Source organism: Cottoperca gobio, chromosome 14 (genome assembly GCF_900634415.1).
Source record: "Cottoperca gobio chromosome 14, fCotGob3.1, whole genome shotgun sequence".
Lineage (NCBI taxonomy): Eukaryota > Metazoa > Chordata > Actinopteri > Perciformes > Bovichtidae > Cottoperca > Cottoperca gobio.
The window spans coordinates 16,004,693-16,018,472 of record NC_041368.1 but is presented as its reverse complement, the minus strand read 5'-3'; the positions used below and the strand labels follow the sequence as shown (position 1 = coordinate 16,018,472).

The 13,780-nt window shown below is 36.5% G+C and overlaps 2 protein-coding genes across 3 annotated transcripts; both read right to left on the bottom strand.

The window, feature by feature from the left end:
• Window positions 1-2,055: 2,055 nt before the first annotated feature.
• crcp (calcitonin gene-related peptide-receptor component protein) lies at window positions 2,056-6,424 on the bottom strand. Of its 2 annotated transcripts, XM_029447478.1 has the most exons (7): window positions 6,406-6,424; window positions 5,745-5,833; window positions 4,473-4,509; window positions 4,269-4,367; window positions 4,066-4,160; window positions 3,881-3,938; window positions 2,056-2,747 (listed from the first exon to the last, which is right to left on the bottom strand). In XM_029447478.1, exons 2-7 carry the CDS (start codon window positions 5,750-5,752, stop codon window positions 2,601-2,603), a joined length of 444 nt encoding a protein of 147 aa, XP_029303338.1. In that variant the 5' UTR covers window positions 5,753-5,833; window positions 6,406-6,424; the 3' UTR covers window positions 2,056-2,600. The 2 variants fall into 2 exon arrangements, with proteins under 2 accessions (XP_029303338.1, XP_029303339.1); XM_029447479.1 differs by lacking the exons at window positions 5,745-5,833; window positions 6,406-6,424 and adding an exon at window positions 5,625-5,727.
• A 2,883-nt stretch (window positions 6,425-9,307) lies between these two features.
• Window positions 9,308-11,656, bottom strand: LOC115018786 (uncharacterized). Its single transcript, XM_029448002.1, has 4 exons — window positions 11,610-11,656; window positions 11,305-11,403; window positions 10,246-11,206; window positions 9,308-9,627 (listed from the first exon to the last, which is right to left on the bottom strand). Exons 2-4 carry the CDS (start codon window positions 11,344-11,346, stop codon window positions 9,308-9,310), a joined length of 1,323 nt encoding a protein of 440 aa, XP_029303862.1. The 5' UTR covers window positions 11,347-11,403; window positions 11,610-11,656.
• Window positions 11,657-13,780: the final 2,124 nt, after the last annotated feature.

Here is a 13,780-nt window from a genome sequence, read left to right as displayed (position 1 = left end):
AGCTCTGATTGGTCGATGGACGTTCTGAATACCAAATCACATCTGCTTGGGCGATTCCTATTGGTGGAGGTGTTAAAGGGTAATTCCGCCGCGGTGACAAACCTAGATTTTTTTTTCTCCCTTTCGCACTCGAGGCTAAAATTACTTTACCTCATCGATTCGTGTGCTCTCAGTAAAAGCCCACAGGGGGAATCTAATCACAGTGTAGGATTTAGTTGAGGTTAAACCCGCCTCATTTAATTTCCCCACCTTTTCATTAGTAAGACAGATTTTGGTAACTCTTTTAGTATGACATGGATCTTCATGATACAATGCGGCCTCTGTGGAAGACCAAATACTAAATTACATTGGCAAGCATGTCAAAGAACAATAAATACAACATAAAATAACCACTGAAGTTCACGAATAAGTAATTAGATATATCAATAATCAATGAAATAGGATGAGTATTGAGCTGATAAAAGGTGTGCAATATAATTATTTTAAAGAAAATAAATGGGTGACATTCACCTAGTGTTGTTGACTATGGGCATTTTAATTACTATAAAATGTATCTCTATGGAAAATGATAAAAAAAACCTCTTAGCTTGATCTATGTCAAGTTGGCTTTGCTACTAAAAAGACAGAGTGGATGAACACTGCACATCCCTATTGTTGCACAAAGAACATATACTGTGATAATATAAAACTGGGCCCCTATTAATCCCTGTTCTTCCTACTCTCTTTTCTATGCTACAATACTACTTCACGTTCATTCATTAGGACACCCTTACAGAAACTCTAGTATGTGATTTAGTGGTGCATATTTCCAAACAGATTTTAAATTAAATACATCAGTACATGCCAGTAGACATATAGTAAACTGGGAGCCTTCATCGCCCCTAAGGTCTGTGAGTCAGTTGCTCGCTTTGACCGTTTGATTATCCATCCTTGGAAAAAGTAGACAACATTCACTGATCTCCGACTGCAACAAAAATTCAATTGTTTTTAATTTATAGGCCTGTGTGTTGAGTAAGCACCTAAGAAAAGTTGAAAAAGAACAATGTTTTCAATTTATAAAGATATGAAATTAATTACAAATTTATACCTAACTACTTCCCTTTTGTTTCACAGTAGCACCTGCCTTTATCTTATTTAATGCTTTATATATATATATATATATCAGAGTCACTCACTCAGTAATGTAAGATTGAGGATTGTATCTGGATGTCTCATAAATGTTTGTGTAATTTAGCAGCTTTGTGTAAGAGGTTACGGCTTTGTTTATGTATGAATATGTGGATGGGTAGGTAGGTTGTCAAAGATAGTTAGGACACGACAGTCCCTTGGGTATCCTGAATGTGCTGGTACAAAATTAGTCCATGACTTTGCCTCAGTATCTTGCTGCAGCAAGGTGCTAAAAGAGCACAGGAAACTGATGTGATACACTAACAGGAAGCTCAAAACAGAAAAGGTACACAAGTCTAACCAGCACATCCTTCCTCTGCGACATCATAACATCCCAGAACAGAAAGCATGATGTGATCTGGAGCCTGTAGTTGAAGAGTTTGTGGGTTTATGTATGAGTCTGCAGTTAATATCCTTTGTAATCTATGAGTTGTTTTAAAATTACAATGTTCAAAATTACAATATTATTCCTGGATGAAAAATTATTACTATAGACCTAAAACAAACTCCTTAAATGTGTAAATTAACAGCAAACAAAATGACTAATGTGTTGCATTTCCCACCTTTGTGTTGCATTCACAGACCTACAGGATGATGCAGAGAAAAGATAAATTGAAGGTGACACCACCATAGCCCGACTGTAAAATGGTTTTCAGATTATAGTCCTAATTTAGCACCTGCTCTTAACAGCTCTGTCATGTTGCGCCACATGTTCCTGTTTGAAATGCCCTTATATGGACATCAACATTAAGATAAACAAATGTTATGAGGTGTTAACTTCCCTGCTCGCTGACCATGTCCTTCAAAGTGACAAAAGGCCGCAGACACATTTCAGATGTTATTGTCCATATTGTTAAGATTACATTAATAAGACACAACAATCACCTCTTGGTCCATATTGTATACTGTTTTTATTACATAGCCGCTCTAATAATATTGTCTGACCTTATGTTAGTGCTGTACCAAAGTTTAATTGCATGACTGACTTATATTACAGCTTGGGAAATCATACAGCAGCAAAAACCCTTATTTCTATGCAGAAACTGATGACTAACATTGAGTCAGAAACCAAAAATATATGCCGGGTTAATAGCAGAGTGTCTCTGCATAAACATTATCTGATGAGAAATACAAATTAGACCAGTCAGATGCAAAACAAGACATCTGTGACTCACTGTTCAAACCCTGTACTTATAATAGTGTGTGCATGTTTCATTTGTATGTATACAAGTAAAAGCAAATCAAAAACAATCTTCTTCTATTCATTCAATTATTAAACGTAATGTTAATCATTTAATCAGGCGTCCTTTGTGCATCCATTCCGTCAACATGTTGTTCAGTTCAGACTGTGATGAAGATGGCGCAGGTAAAAGCAACCAGTCCAGCTCTGTAATCATTTTAGACTTCATTCCAGCTATCAACCCGTCACTGTGTCATGACTGTTCAACGGCTTCACCCATCTCTGCATCTGCTGGAGCTGCGTTCTCCTGCTCCGGGTCACCCGGTAGGACAGCTGCGACCGTGTGGATGAGCTCCTCTATCTGCTCCTCTGATAACCGCTCTTCACTTTCCTCCACCATCTGAACACAAACACAAAAATCAGTCTGTTATTAAAAATATTCACGCACTAAATAATCCTTAACTTTAGCGGATTTTATTTTTCTCTTTATTGTGTTTTTTCAAATGCTTGTACTATTGCATTACTTTCCCTAATGTAATAAATAAGATGCTAGAATGTACAACAAATACTTTCTCTCAGATTGTCCATTGCTTTGTTTGTATGTCTGAAAACAAAATACTCACAAATTACAAAAAAGCACATGAAATGAAATGACTGAAAGCACCAGAACAGCTACTAAATGGAGTTAGATGCAAGATTGTTTTGTCTACAGCTCATTCCAAGATCCAAAACTTCAAACCTCAATTTATTATTTAGCACGCAATTGCCATTTACTCACTAACAACACTACTTATTGTGTCACTCTGGGTGTTGGCAGATTCTAATGACAGCAAAAGGTAACTAATAATCAAGAACTTAAATATTCAGGATTCATGTTACTTCATATCTGTAAACAAGACGGAGCACGGTCTGAGATTATTTTCTAGCTGTGGGAATATTTTTGCAACCCTACAATGCTATAAAACCTGGGTGTACAAGCTTTACATGTTATTTTTTAGTCTCCATGAGAGCAAATAGAATAAAATAAAATAAATAAAACATAAGATGTAACTGAATAGATTTATTAGAGAGTCTTTAAGGACAAGGCTGGCGTTATACTATAGTTTACTTATTGTCAAGAGATCCCATTAAAAAACAACAATACTAACATTTTACAAGTCTGTTTCTTAATACTTCCATACCCTTCTCAAGCTGATCCATACTATTGAGGACCGATTTCTTCAAAAACGGGTTACAAACATTTTCAGAATACTTCTGTGGGACTGAATCAAAGCAAACTGCAGTGCACATGTTCCTCGTACTGAAGGAAAATGTGAGGATCACTTATGTGTTTTTGATAGTTTTATAAGGAAAGAAAAATGAAATATCACCAGACGTATACTTTGAATGGGTCTTAATGACACACTGCTGTGTTTCTACCACAGTAAGTGTGTAAGAATCATGGAAATGTACACCAGTACTGAACAAACAGATCAAGAGCGGTGATGCAACATGTAATAATAGTTATTGGTTATAATTAAGGAACACACTCACTAGCTGAATTTCCACTGCTGTCTGTGGCCGGTGGTTCAATAGCTGCAGTTTTTCTGCCCTGATTGGAAAAGAAATATCAGTGAATATATTGTGTACAAAACAATACATACATACAGTATATTTGCTTAACTACATTGCATTTAAATTGAATGATAACATCTATGCGTTTGTCAGATCTAACTGACTTTGTGAGTTTGTGAGGCATCATGGTGGTGAGGAACTCTTTGACGATTTCTGGATTCTGCCTGCTGCAGGGCGTCTTTGACAGGTATTTCAGCGTCTGTGTGGAAATGCAGAGGAAACTGTGGGCATGCTGTTGGAAAAGTGTCAATGTGACACAGCAGGCAGAGTTTACGCGAGTGAAGCGAGGTAGAGGATGTGTGCCAACCTCATACATGATGGTGTTGAGGTTCTGCTGCCCGGTGCTGTTTTTGCTCTTCCCGCTGTCCTTCCTCTGCTCCTTCAAGTCGGTCAGGAGTTTGAACACCTAAAAAAACATACAGACAAATCTGAAGCGAAAATCAATTTTGTCCCTCTCTTGACTGGACACTACAAAAAGATTTAATTTAAAAAGTGAGACATAACACATTACCTCATAGTTACTGAGCATAGCAGCATTAGCGTTTTTCCTGAAAAACAAGAAGAAAATAAGTAACGTTAAATCTTAGAGGTTCATTCATGACCTTCGCAAACTATATATGTAACCAAATAATCTAAACTCCAATTTCAATTTAATCGTTTTTGGAGCTTTAAACAGGATCTCACAGTCTTCACCTCAGTCACTAAATGAAGACTGTGAGATGTAACTGAAAGCTCCGAAAAATGGATGATGGACCTTAAATTATTCTGGTAAACATTAGAAAAGTGTTTATGATGAGAGTTAAATGAACAGGAAGTTGTGATTTAGATGGGCACAGAGGGCAAAATAAAGAAGGCTGGGTGCACAATCCTGCTTTGATTTATTAAAAGAATAGTGGATCTATTTTATACATTACATTTGGAACAAATGCAAGAAATGCTTTATTGTACCTAATCATTACTTTCCATATCAATTCATCTTTTGATATTCTTCTTTAATTGATGAGTTGTTTAGTTTATAAAATGTCAGAAACATGGTTAAAAAACAACAACAACACAAATGACAATTTCCCAGAAGCACAAAGTGGCATTCAACCAAGAGTACAAAACCCGAACATATTCAATTACCAGTGACATAAAACACACAAGAAAAAGACAGTACATCTTCACATTTGAGAAACATATTTTTCGTAAATGACTTAAAGGATTTATCAAAAATAAGTAGTCTTCTGTATTTATTCCTTTTAATGATTGGTTCAGCACTACTTAAGCAAGCAAACATTGAGAATGCTATTAAAACTTGTATGCATATCACCTTGCAGATAATTGTTAAACAAGAGTTCCTTCCTATAAGTACATTGACTGCATTATGTAAACCTTAAATATAACGTATACTGTTAAACATTATTATATACATACATTAAACCACACAAATGCTCAGTGTCGTATTGACAGCTACTCTATTGTTTCCTGGATGAGTTTGTAAAATTGCTAATGTTTTAGCTGGTTTATTCACCTTTAAAGTGTATCTTAACTTCTTGACTGCATTATTTTAAACAGATTACAATTGAGTATTTTTGGATGAACAGAACATTTAAATGTGTCTCTACCCTCCTTTCCTGCAGCTCGAACAATAAATCAACCGGAAACTGCGACAAAGACGTACCTAGCTGTTGTAGCTTTAACCACATTATTCAGCTACAGTTGAAATAAACAATATACAGCTGCCGATTAGCAAACTCGCTGTATAAAATTCTGAATTTAAAATCAATAAAAACATTCTTACACTTCCATTTTGCCAGACACTTGGATTTGGTCCGTTGGAAAAGTGCCCCGTGTAGAAAATGTAACCCAAGTCAAACGTTCCGCCTGGCATCAAGATGGCTTAGTGTTGCCTTTTTTCTTTTAATTATCAGAGAATAATAAAAGAAAGATAAAAAAAATGCAGTGGTTAAATGTAACTAAGTACATTTACACAAGTACACTTAACTTTCTGCTACATTATTGAAGATAAAGATAACATTATACATTACGACTTCTACTCTAATAAATCTCAGAGAGAACTATCGTATACTGCTCAATAGTTTGCTGCTCAGCCTTTGCACTTTAACTTAAGTACAATTTTGAATGCAGTACTTTTACTTGTAACAGTGGGGGTAATGGTACTTTTACTTAAGTAAATAATTTGAGTACTTCTTCCTCCACTGGTTGCTTGTATCCGACTGTTAACAAAACCAGTCCACCACTCCACTATAATGTTTGGTGTGTGCTGCTTTCTCCTTGTTTAATACAGGCTGCTTTGTGATTTTAAAAATTAAGTTTATTCTTTAATGTGGAATCCAATGAAGAAACGACACCCCCTGTGGGAGGTGATGGAGATCCAAAGAAAGAATAAAGCATCAAACTGTCTAAATATCGCCACCTGATGTTCAGTCCGACTCACAGCAGGAAAGCACAAACCAGTACGGGCTCTTGGAGGAAGAGTGACAGAGGGTCTGGTCCATCAAATACAAATTAAAATGGTTGAATAATAAATTTTTGATGCACGAAACCAAATAAAGAAATCCTGTAATTCATGGTGTGACATTCACATTCAATACAATTAATGATACTTTACATAAAAGTAATACATTATGTCCAGCTCGTGCCAGTCTTTATTTATCTACACTATCAAACTCAAAATCAGTGTCAAAGATATCAAAGTGACAGATTTTCAATTAGTTTAATATTTCATTCATACATGAGAGCAAAGAATAAATAAAAACAACCACAATCCAAATCCAAATAAAAAGGAAATCACTTTTATTTAATATCGAAGAATCATAATTATTATATTATTTGACCAGACACGACCCGTTTGAAATGAACACAATAATAGTATGTCTATATCATTTTACAATATTAAATATTGTACAATTGTTTTTAAATGTAATACATTTCTTAAAATAAGAAAAAAACAATCTCAGATTTCGATTTTATTATACATAGCCCAAAGACATGAGATACAAAAAGGTATAAAGTAGGTCATAGAGAATGAAGACAATATTTTAGATTTATATTTTTAATCTGATATATTCTTTTTTTTAAACATAAAAAACATTTCTGATAGTGATCAAGACATGTACTAAACCAAACAGTTTACGATCAGTGATCTATTGTGGTCAAACTATCCGGTGTGTCTAAACATTACAGAAACATTACATCATTACTTAAGAAAAATAATGTGTGTCTGCATCCTGTGATTCTTCACTCCAAAATGTAATGGGTTCTTCCTTGTCCCATGATTCACAATCCACCAATTTTCATAAAAATCAGGCCAATAGTTTTTCAGAAATTACAAATTCATCTACACATCTATGCTTGGACTGCTGCCCTTCTACATATCCACTTACATATCACACAAACAGTACAGCTACGGGCTACGATCTCAGAACTACATCACTCTGTCTGTCCCCTCAATTCGCACTCAACCTGGAACAGCTTCAGCAGGAACTGAAGCTGTCCAGGCTTGATACCCCGAGGAGATTTTAAACTCATTTAAAAGAATCTGGAGAAATCATCTGTCGGTGTTTGTTCTTGCAACACCTAATTCTACGCACTTTGCACTTTCAATGACGATTTTTCTATGATGTTTTATTTGACTGTTGCCTCTGTGTTTAGTCTCCTGTCTGTCTGTAACTTTGTATGGTACTTTTACCATCTGATCAGGTCTCTCTTGGGAATGAGACCCTGCTTCTCAATGAGATTTTACCTGTATAAATAAAGGCTAAATAAATACTTTATGACACTCTGGGTTTCTCTCTTTGCATTGTCGGGGGCATATCCGCCTGAATGCATTGCAACAACATTGCAGTCGTCATCAAAGACAGGAGAACCAGATGAGCCAGAATAAAAACAAGTCTCATAACTTAGAGCCCGTCTGTGTATGCCAGATTCTGCCACACCCTCAAAAAACTGGTGAGTAACCAACTGAATATGCCCTTGATTGTAAGGACAGTCTTCTGCCAGAGATTCGACTTTGCATTTCACAACCTGGCTCAGGTTTTCAGTCGGAATAATAAAGCATGAATCCATCTTTTTCACACCACCATAAGGATGCCCAATGATGCAAATTCAACCACGTTGGGGAAGGAATCCAAAGTGTGTTAACAGAACACCAGGCAATTTCTGATCAGTACAGAGCTTCAACAAAGCCCAATCATACATGTGCCCGGACACATCACAACAGAACTCAAAGCCAACAACCTCTTCCACTAACACTGCGTCTTCCACTAACACTGCGTCTTCCACTAACACTCTGTCTTCCATCTGGTCTAGACTTTCATGAGAGAAATGGACAGTGACGTTCTCATGAAGATGATGTGTACGCTCATCATAAATATCTTTAATTACGTGGGCATTTGTGAGATTTTGTGGCCATCTCAGATTTCGATTTTATTAGACATAGCTCAAAGACATGAGATAAAAAAGGTATAAAGTAGGTAACTGAGGCTGAATACAATATTTTAGATATTTTTTCAACCTCATGTATTTAAAAAATAAATTTTAAAAGTTACATAAAAAACATTTCTGATAGTGACCAAGACATGTACTGAACCAGACAGTTTACAATCAGTGATCTATTGTGGTCAAACTATCCGATGTGTCTAAACATTACAGAAACATTACATCATTACTTATGTGACCCACATGGGCCTGACCCAACACCTATATACTTGTGATAAGATAAAACCGGCCGATAATATATCTATAAGACCTCAAACTAAATTCTCTTAGTTTTTTCAAATCTAAGAGGGCGATGGAGGACAGTGCAGTCATATATGACCCAAATACACAAATATTATTTAAAGATAGTTTTAAGAATCGTGATTTGACAGATGGTTGCTGAACAAAAATGGTACAAAATATAATATTGACAAAAACGAGCACAGATAACAGGCGGCTAAAATGACTCTGGAGAAACCATAGTTGCCTTTATCCTAAAACTGATGACGGTTACTTAAAACAACTAGAAAGGCACTCAAAGAGCTCAGAACTCGGCCAAAGTCGCTTCCATATGTAATGAGAAAAATAATGTGTGTCCGTCCTGTGATTCTTCACTCCAAAATGTAATGGGTTCTTCCTTGTCCCATGATTCACAATCCACCAAGTTTCATGAAAATCAGGGGAGTAGTTTTTCAGAAATCCTGCTCACAGACAAACAAATCAACAAACCGAACCAAAACCAAAACCCTAACCTCCTAGACATAAGTATCCTGATAAATGAAACAAACATAGCAGACTTTGTTGCACACTGCTAAAACTGTTTGCACTGTATCTTTTGTCAGCTTTGTAACCATCTGTGCCAACTCAATTAATGTCCATTGGGACAGGTTCTTCTCTCTGAGACAAGAGTTGAAAGAACTCATTCAGAGGCGGGTACATTGTGACCTCTGGATTGTTTGCTGCATCTTTGAAACTCGGGAGATTTCTGCTCTCAACCAGTTTCTTCACATTGCTGATCACGTCTTGGTGATGTTTATAATCGCAAGCCAAGTATTCCTCCAACACATCAAACTTTTCTTTTTCCACCATTTGGACGATGACGTGTTCGATAATGAAGGACAAAGGATAACCGTACTCTATGACACTCTGGGTTTCTCTCTTTGCATTGTCGGGGGCATATCCGCCTGAATGCATTGCAACAACATTGCAGTCGTCATCAAAGACAGGAGAACCAGATGAGCCAAAATAAAAACAAGTCTCATAAGTTAGAGCCCGTCTGTGTATGCCAGATTCTGACAAAACCTCAAAAAACTGGTGAGTAAGCAACTGAATATGCTCTTGATTGTAAGGATAGTCTTCCGCCAGAGATCCCTCTTGACCTTTCACAACCTGGCTCCGGTTTTCAGTCGGAATAATAAAGCATGGATCTATCCGTTTCACACCACCATAAGGATGCCCAATGATGCAAATTCCACCACGTTGGGGAAGGAATCCAAAGTGTGTTAACAGAACACCAGGCAATTCCTGATCAGTACAGAGCTTCAACAAAGCCCAATCATACATGTGCCTGGACACATCACAACAGTACTCAAAGCCAACAACCTCTTCCACTAACACTGCGTATTCCTTCTGGTCTAGACTTTCATAAGAGAAATGGACAGTGACTTTCCCAAGAAGATGATTTGTACGCTCATCATAAATGCCTTTAATTACGTGGGCATTTGTGAGGACATACTTTCCAAATAGGAGAAAGCCACTTCCGCCTGCGCTCCCATTTATTCTCACATGACAAACAGAATTACTAAGTTCCATCAGTCTCTTCATTGTTTTCACTTCCCTGCACGTCTGATCGTTCTTTCCGTAATCTACATGGAAGAGACTCTGGATACGAGAAAGTTTAGATCCTTTCCGAGTTTTCATCCCTTTCACCAAATCTTGAATCTGTGAATGTAGGTAATTCCTCATCTCTTTTGAATCAGGTATTTCCCGCACCATGTTTTCTTTTGGTGTGTTGTCGTTCACTGAGTCAGTTGTGGTAGACTGCTGTGGAGGATCTGGGCTTCCTTTGTGGTCAGATATCTGAGATTCATTTTGCGTCATGTAATCATCACCAAGACTGCCAGGCTGACTTTCTGGTGGATTTGACTTATTGACCAGTCTGATCGTGAAACTTTTACCATCAAGACCATCATCAACTACAGAGGACATTTCAGTGATTTCTTTATTGATCGTGTCGAATAGCTCGCAGTTCTTTCTGAATACAGTATCCTCTAAACGACCATCTCTTTCCAGAGCTTGCTTCACTGTTTCACCTTTGTATGCATAAACAGTCATTTCTGAATATTTTTTTTTCAGTGCTGGGTTTCTTATGATATACGCTACATTTGTATCTCCCCTCGTTCGTAAATGAAACGTCACAAGATCGCCAGACGACCTCTTTCCTTGGTAATGAACAGGGACACGAACTGGTTTCTTCTCGTCAACAGCATTAACAGCTTTAACAGCTTTAACAGCTTTAACAGCTTTAACATACATGACAGTCAGTCGTGTATCTTTAATTAAGCAGCATGGAAAGTGTGAACTGATAGCTTTTCCATCTTTTTCAATAACAAGCTCTTTGTTTTGAATATTTCCTGCGATTTCTGTAAACTGTGGACTTCTCTTAAGCGACTCCTCAATGGTTCCTGCTTTACTGCAGGTAAGGTTTATGTCTTCCTTGTCAAAGCGCCACTTAAAAGAATGAGTTTCATGCGGCTCCTTGTCCTAGGAATGAAACACAATTATGTCTCATTTAATTTAATTACAATAAAACGTATTTTTCTCCGTTAAAACAATAACACTTTTAAACCATTGTTTGCTACCTGTGTATCCAAAGGCTTGCTCTGGCCTGGAGTCGATCCCATCTGGTTTTGGACAAGAGGTGATGTAGACCCATGAGGGGTCGGCAACTCATCACAGGGCTGACACATTAGAGAGAAACAACACTTAAACCTTCAGCTCAAAAACGTGGCTGAAGTAAAATGAAAACACAAACTTAATTGATTTTTATCATGTGATGCAAATATCAAAGGAAATGTCTTTTTGTTAGACATGTAAAATATGTCTCTGTGTATACTTTCTATAACTTTTATATGCCAACACAGATACAGAATAAAATATGACAAACCTCTTGAACAGGAAGTTGACTGCTTCCCCCATTCTCGTCGTCTGTCTTTTTCTGAAAATAACAGACAGAAATGTTAGTAATAGCAATGTATCAAGGAATAAGACTACTGACCAGTTATTTTTATTCATCAATTCCTTGATAAGAGATACAGAGCTAGACAAAATTGACAAACCCATATAAATCAGTATAAACTTTTAGTGAAAGCACATAATTATCTTGAAACAGCTTCAAATAAACAGACAAGATTTGAATGTAAGTAAGAATAAGAGTGAGAAAATTGGTACCTTGACAGATTTGTTTTTGGATTTCATTTCTTTCTTCTTTTAACGACGCCAAAAAGAAGGTGATGTACCTTTAAAAAAAAGGCAAAGAAATAGGATTACTTTCTAATTAATTACAGTACACATGAAATCATTTTAGTGTATTCATGATGATTCGTTATTTACTGTACTAAAAGCACAACATTAAAACAACACAAGTAAGGTTGCCGTGACTCTTTTCCTATTAGGTTGTATAATATCACAGGCAACCAAAACCAGTTAATGCTTTTTGTCAGCACTTTTATGTGTCAAATTCAATTCCGGTAAATGTCTGGCATTTGTATTACCTTCACACTTTTCTGGAAAAACATAATCATATCTAGCTGTTGTCGATAACGTACAGCTGCTACATCATTAAACCTCAACTTTAACAATTGGTGAGTAAACTTATGAAACTATTGTTGAGGTTTTTGCTAGGAGTATCTTTCACCTATCAGCATGGCTTCCTGTAACAATACCTGCTTAACCACTGTGGCAACTCAACATAGAACAAATCCACTCTCCCTTGTGTGTACAATATTGAGTACACATTGTTTTCACATTTCTATATTGTTCTTGTTATTGTATATTGTTCCATATTTCTCATATTCTCGCCGTATAATGCACAAAGCAGTCAACTGCCATTTCCTTCAAAACGATCAAAAACCTGTGTAGCTTTTCAAAAATGTCCGTTTTCAAAACTCAACAAGGTCCGTAACTACTTTTGCTGTCTCTTCTTTAGTTGTCACAGAGCTGTTTAAAGAAAGTTATTTTAGGTTGGACTCACTAGAACCTTGCGAAGTGCGAACTGAGTTCATCTGACAGCCACTTTGCGTGGGTGTTTATTTATGGACAAATGTTACGCCTTATGTGGTGTGACGTGACGGATATACGGTCGATGGGCGGATGCTTCTGTGATAGGGTTGCTTTAAATGACACGTTTAGACCTAATGTAGAGCTGAATATGTTATTTATTTTTCAATTCATCAGATTAACCGGATTATACTGATAGACATAGCAAGTATTTGCTCATATTAATAGTGGAGAACATCTGCAAGTGACACGTGACGTTTGTTGTGTTATAATCTTTTAATTAAAGTGGCCTTAAATTACACGTTTAGACCTTAAGGTAGAACTGATTATCTTGTTTTACATTTACATTTAGCAGATTTGCCTGATAGTTTGTTTGTTTTACTTTTTTTCAGAATTACCATCATTATTAATAGTATTACACTGCTTGTAATACACATATTTATTGTTGTTATATATTATAGTGCAATGTGCACATCTTTACTTTGACTTCTCTATGTTTATATAAATATTTATTTTATTTTATAGTATTTCTGATTTTGATTCTGATTGTACTGATAGTCACAACAGACTAAAGTATTTGTTCATATGGGGAATAAAACCACCATCACCTCAACAATGCTGAACGGTTTCACTGCTCAGCTCCATCCGCCAATATGGACCATGGATGTATAACGAGAACATATTAACCAGAACCCCGAATTGATGGTAAGTGGTTCATCTTCTTCTCCGGTATGTAGGTTTTTCTGATATAATAGTTTTTTGTATTATTGCTTGTGCTCTTTTGTAGTTGATAAATGTATCCAGGTGAGCTTGTAGCTGTTTAAATGCTCTATTTCTCCTTTTAATTGCTTTACTACAGTTATCATCACACCATGGTACGCTCTTCTTTACATTTGCCTCCAGTACTCTTTGGAACAGTGTATTATGCTGCCTGTATTATGGCTGTAACCAATGAGCTCATAAATCCTTTGAGTACTTCTTCCTCCACTTCTTGCTGGTATCCGACTGCTTACCTTTTCCTTTTTTTAAATGAACAAAACCAGTCCACCACTCCACGAT

Excerpts from the sequence above, each read along its gene's own strand:
- crcp (XM_029447478.1), bottom strand. Across the intron at positions 4,161-4,268 it reads TCAACACCATCATGTATGAG|ACGCTGAAATACCTGTCAAA; the intron begins GTTGGCACACAT and ends ATTTCCACACAG. Across the intron at positions 3,939-4,065 it reads ATGCCTCACAAACTCACAAA|GGCAGAAAAACTGCAGCTAT; the intron begins GTCAGTTAGATC and ends TTTTCCAATCAG.
- LOC115018786 (XM_029448002.1), bottom strand. The coding sequence starts at position 11,346 with ATGGGATCGACTCCAGGCCAGAGCAAGCCTTTGGATACACAG. Across the intron at positions 11,207-11,304 it reads GCAAGCCTTTGGATACACAG|GACAAGGAGCCGCATGAAAC; the intron begins GTAGCAAACAAT and ends TTTCATTCCTAG. Across the intron at positions 9,628-10,245 it reads GAAGAGACTGATGGAACTTA|GCGGATATGCCCCCGACAAT; the intron begins GTAATTCTGTTT and ends CAATGCATTCAG.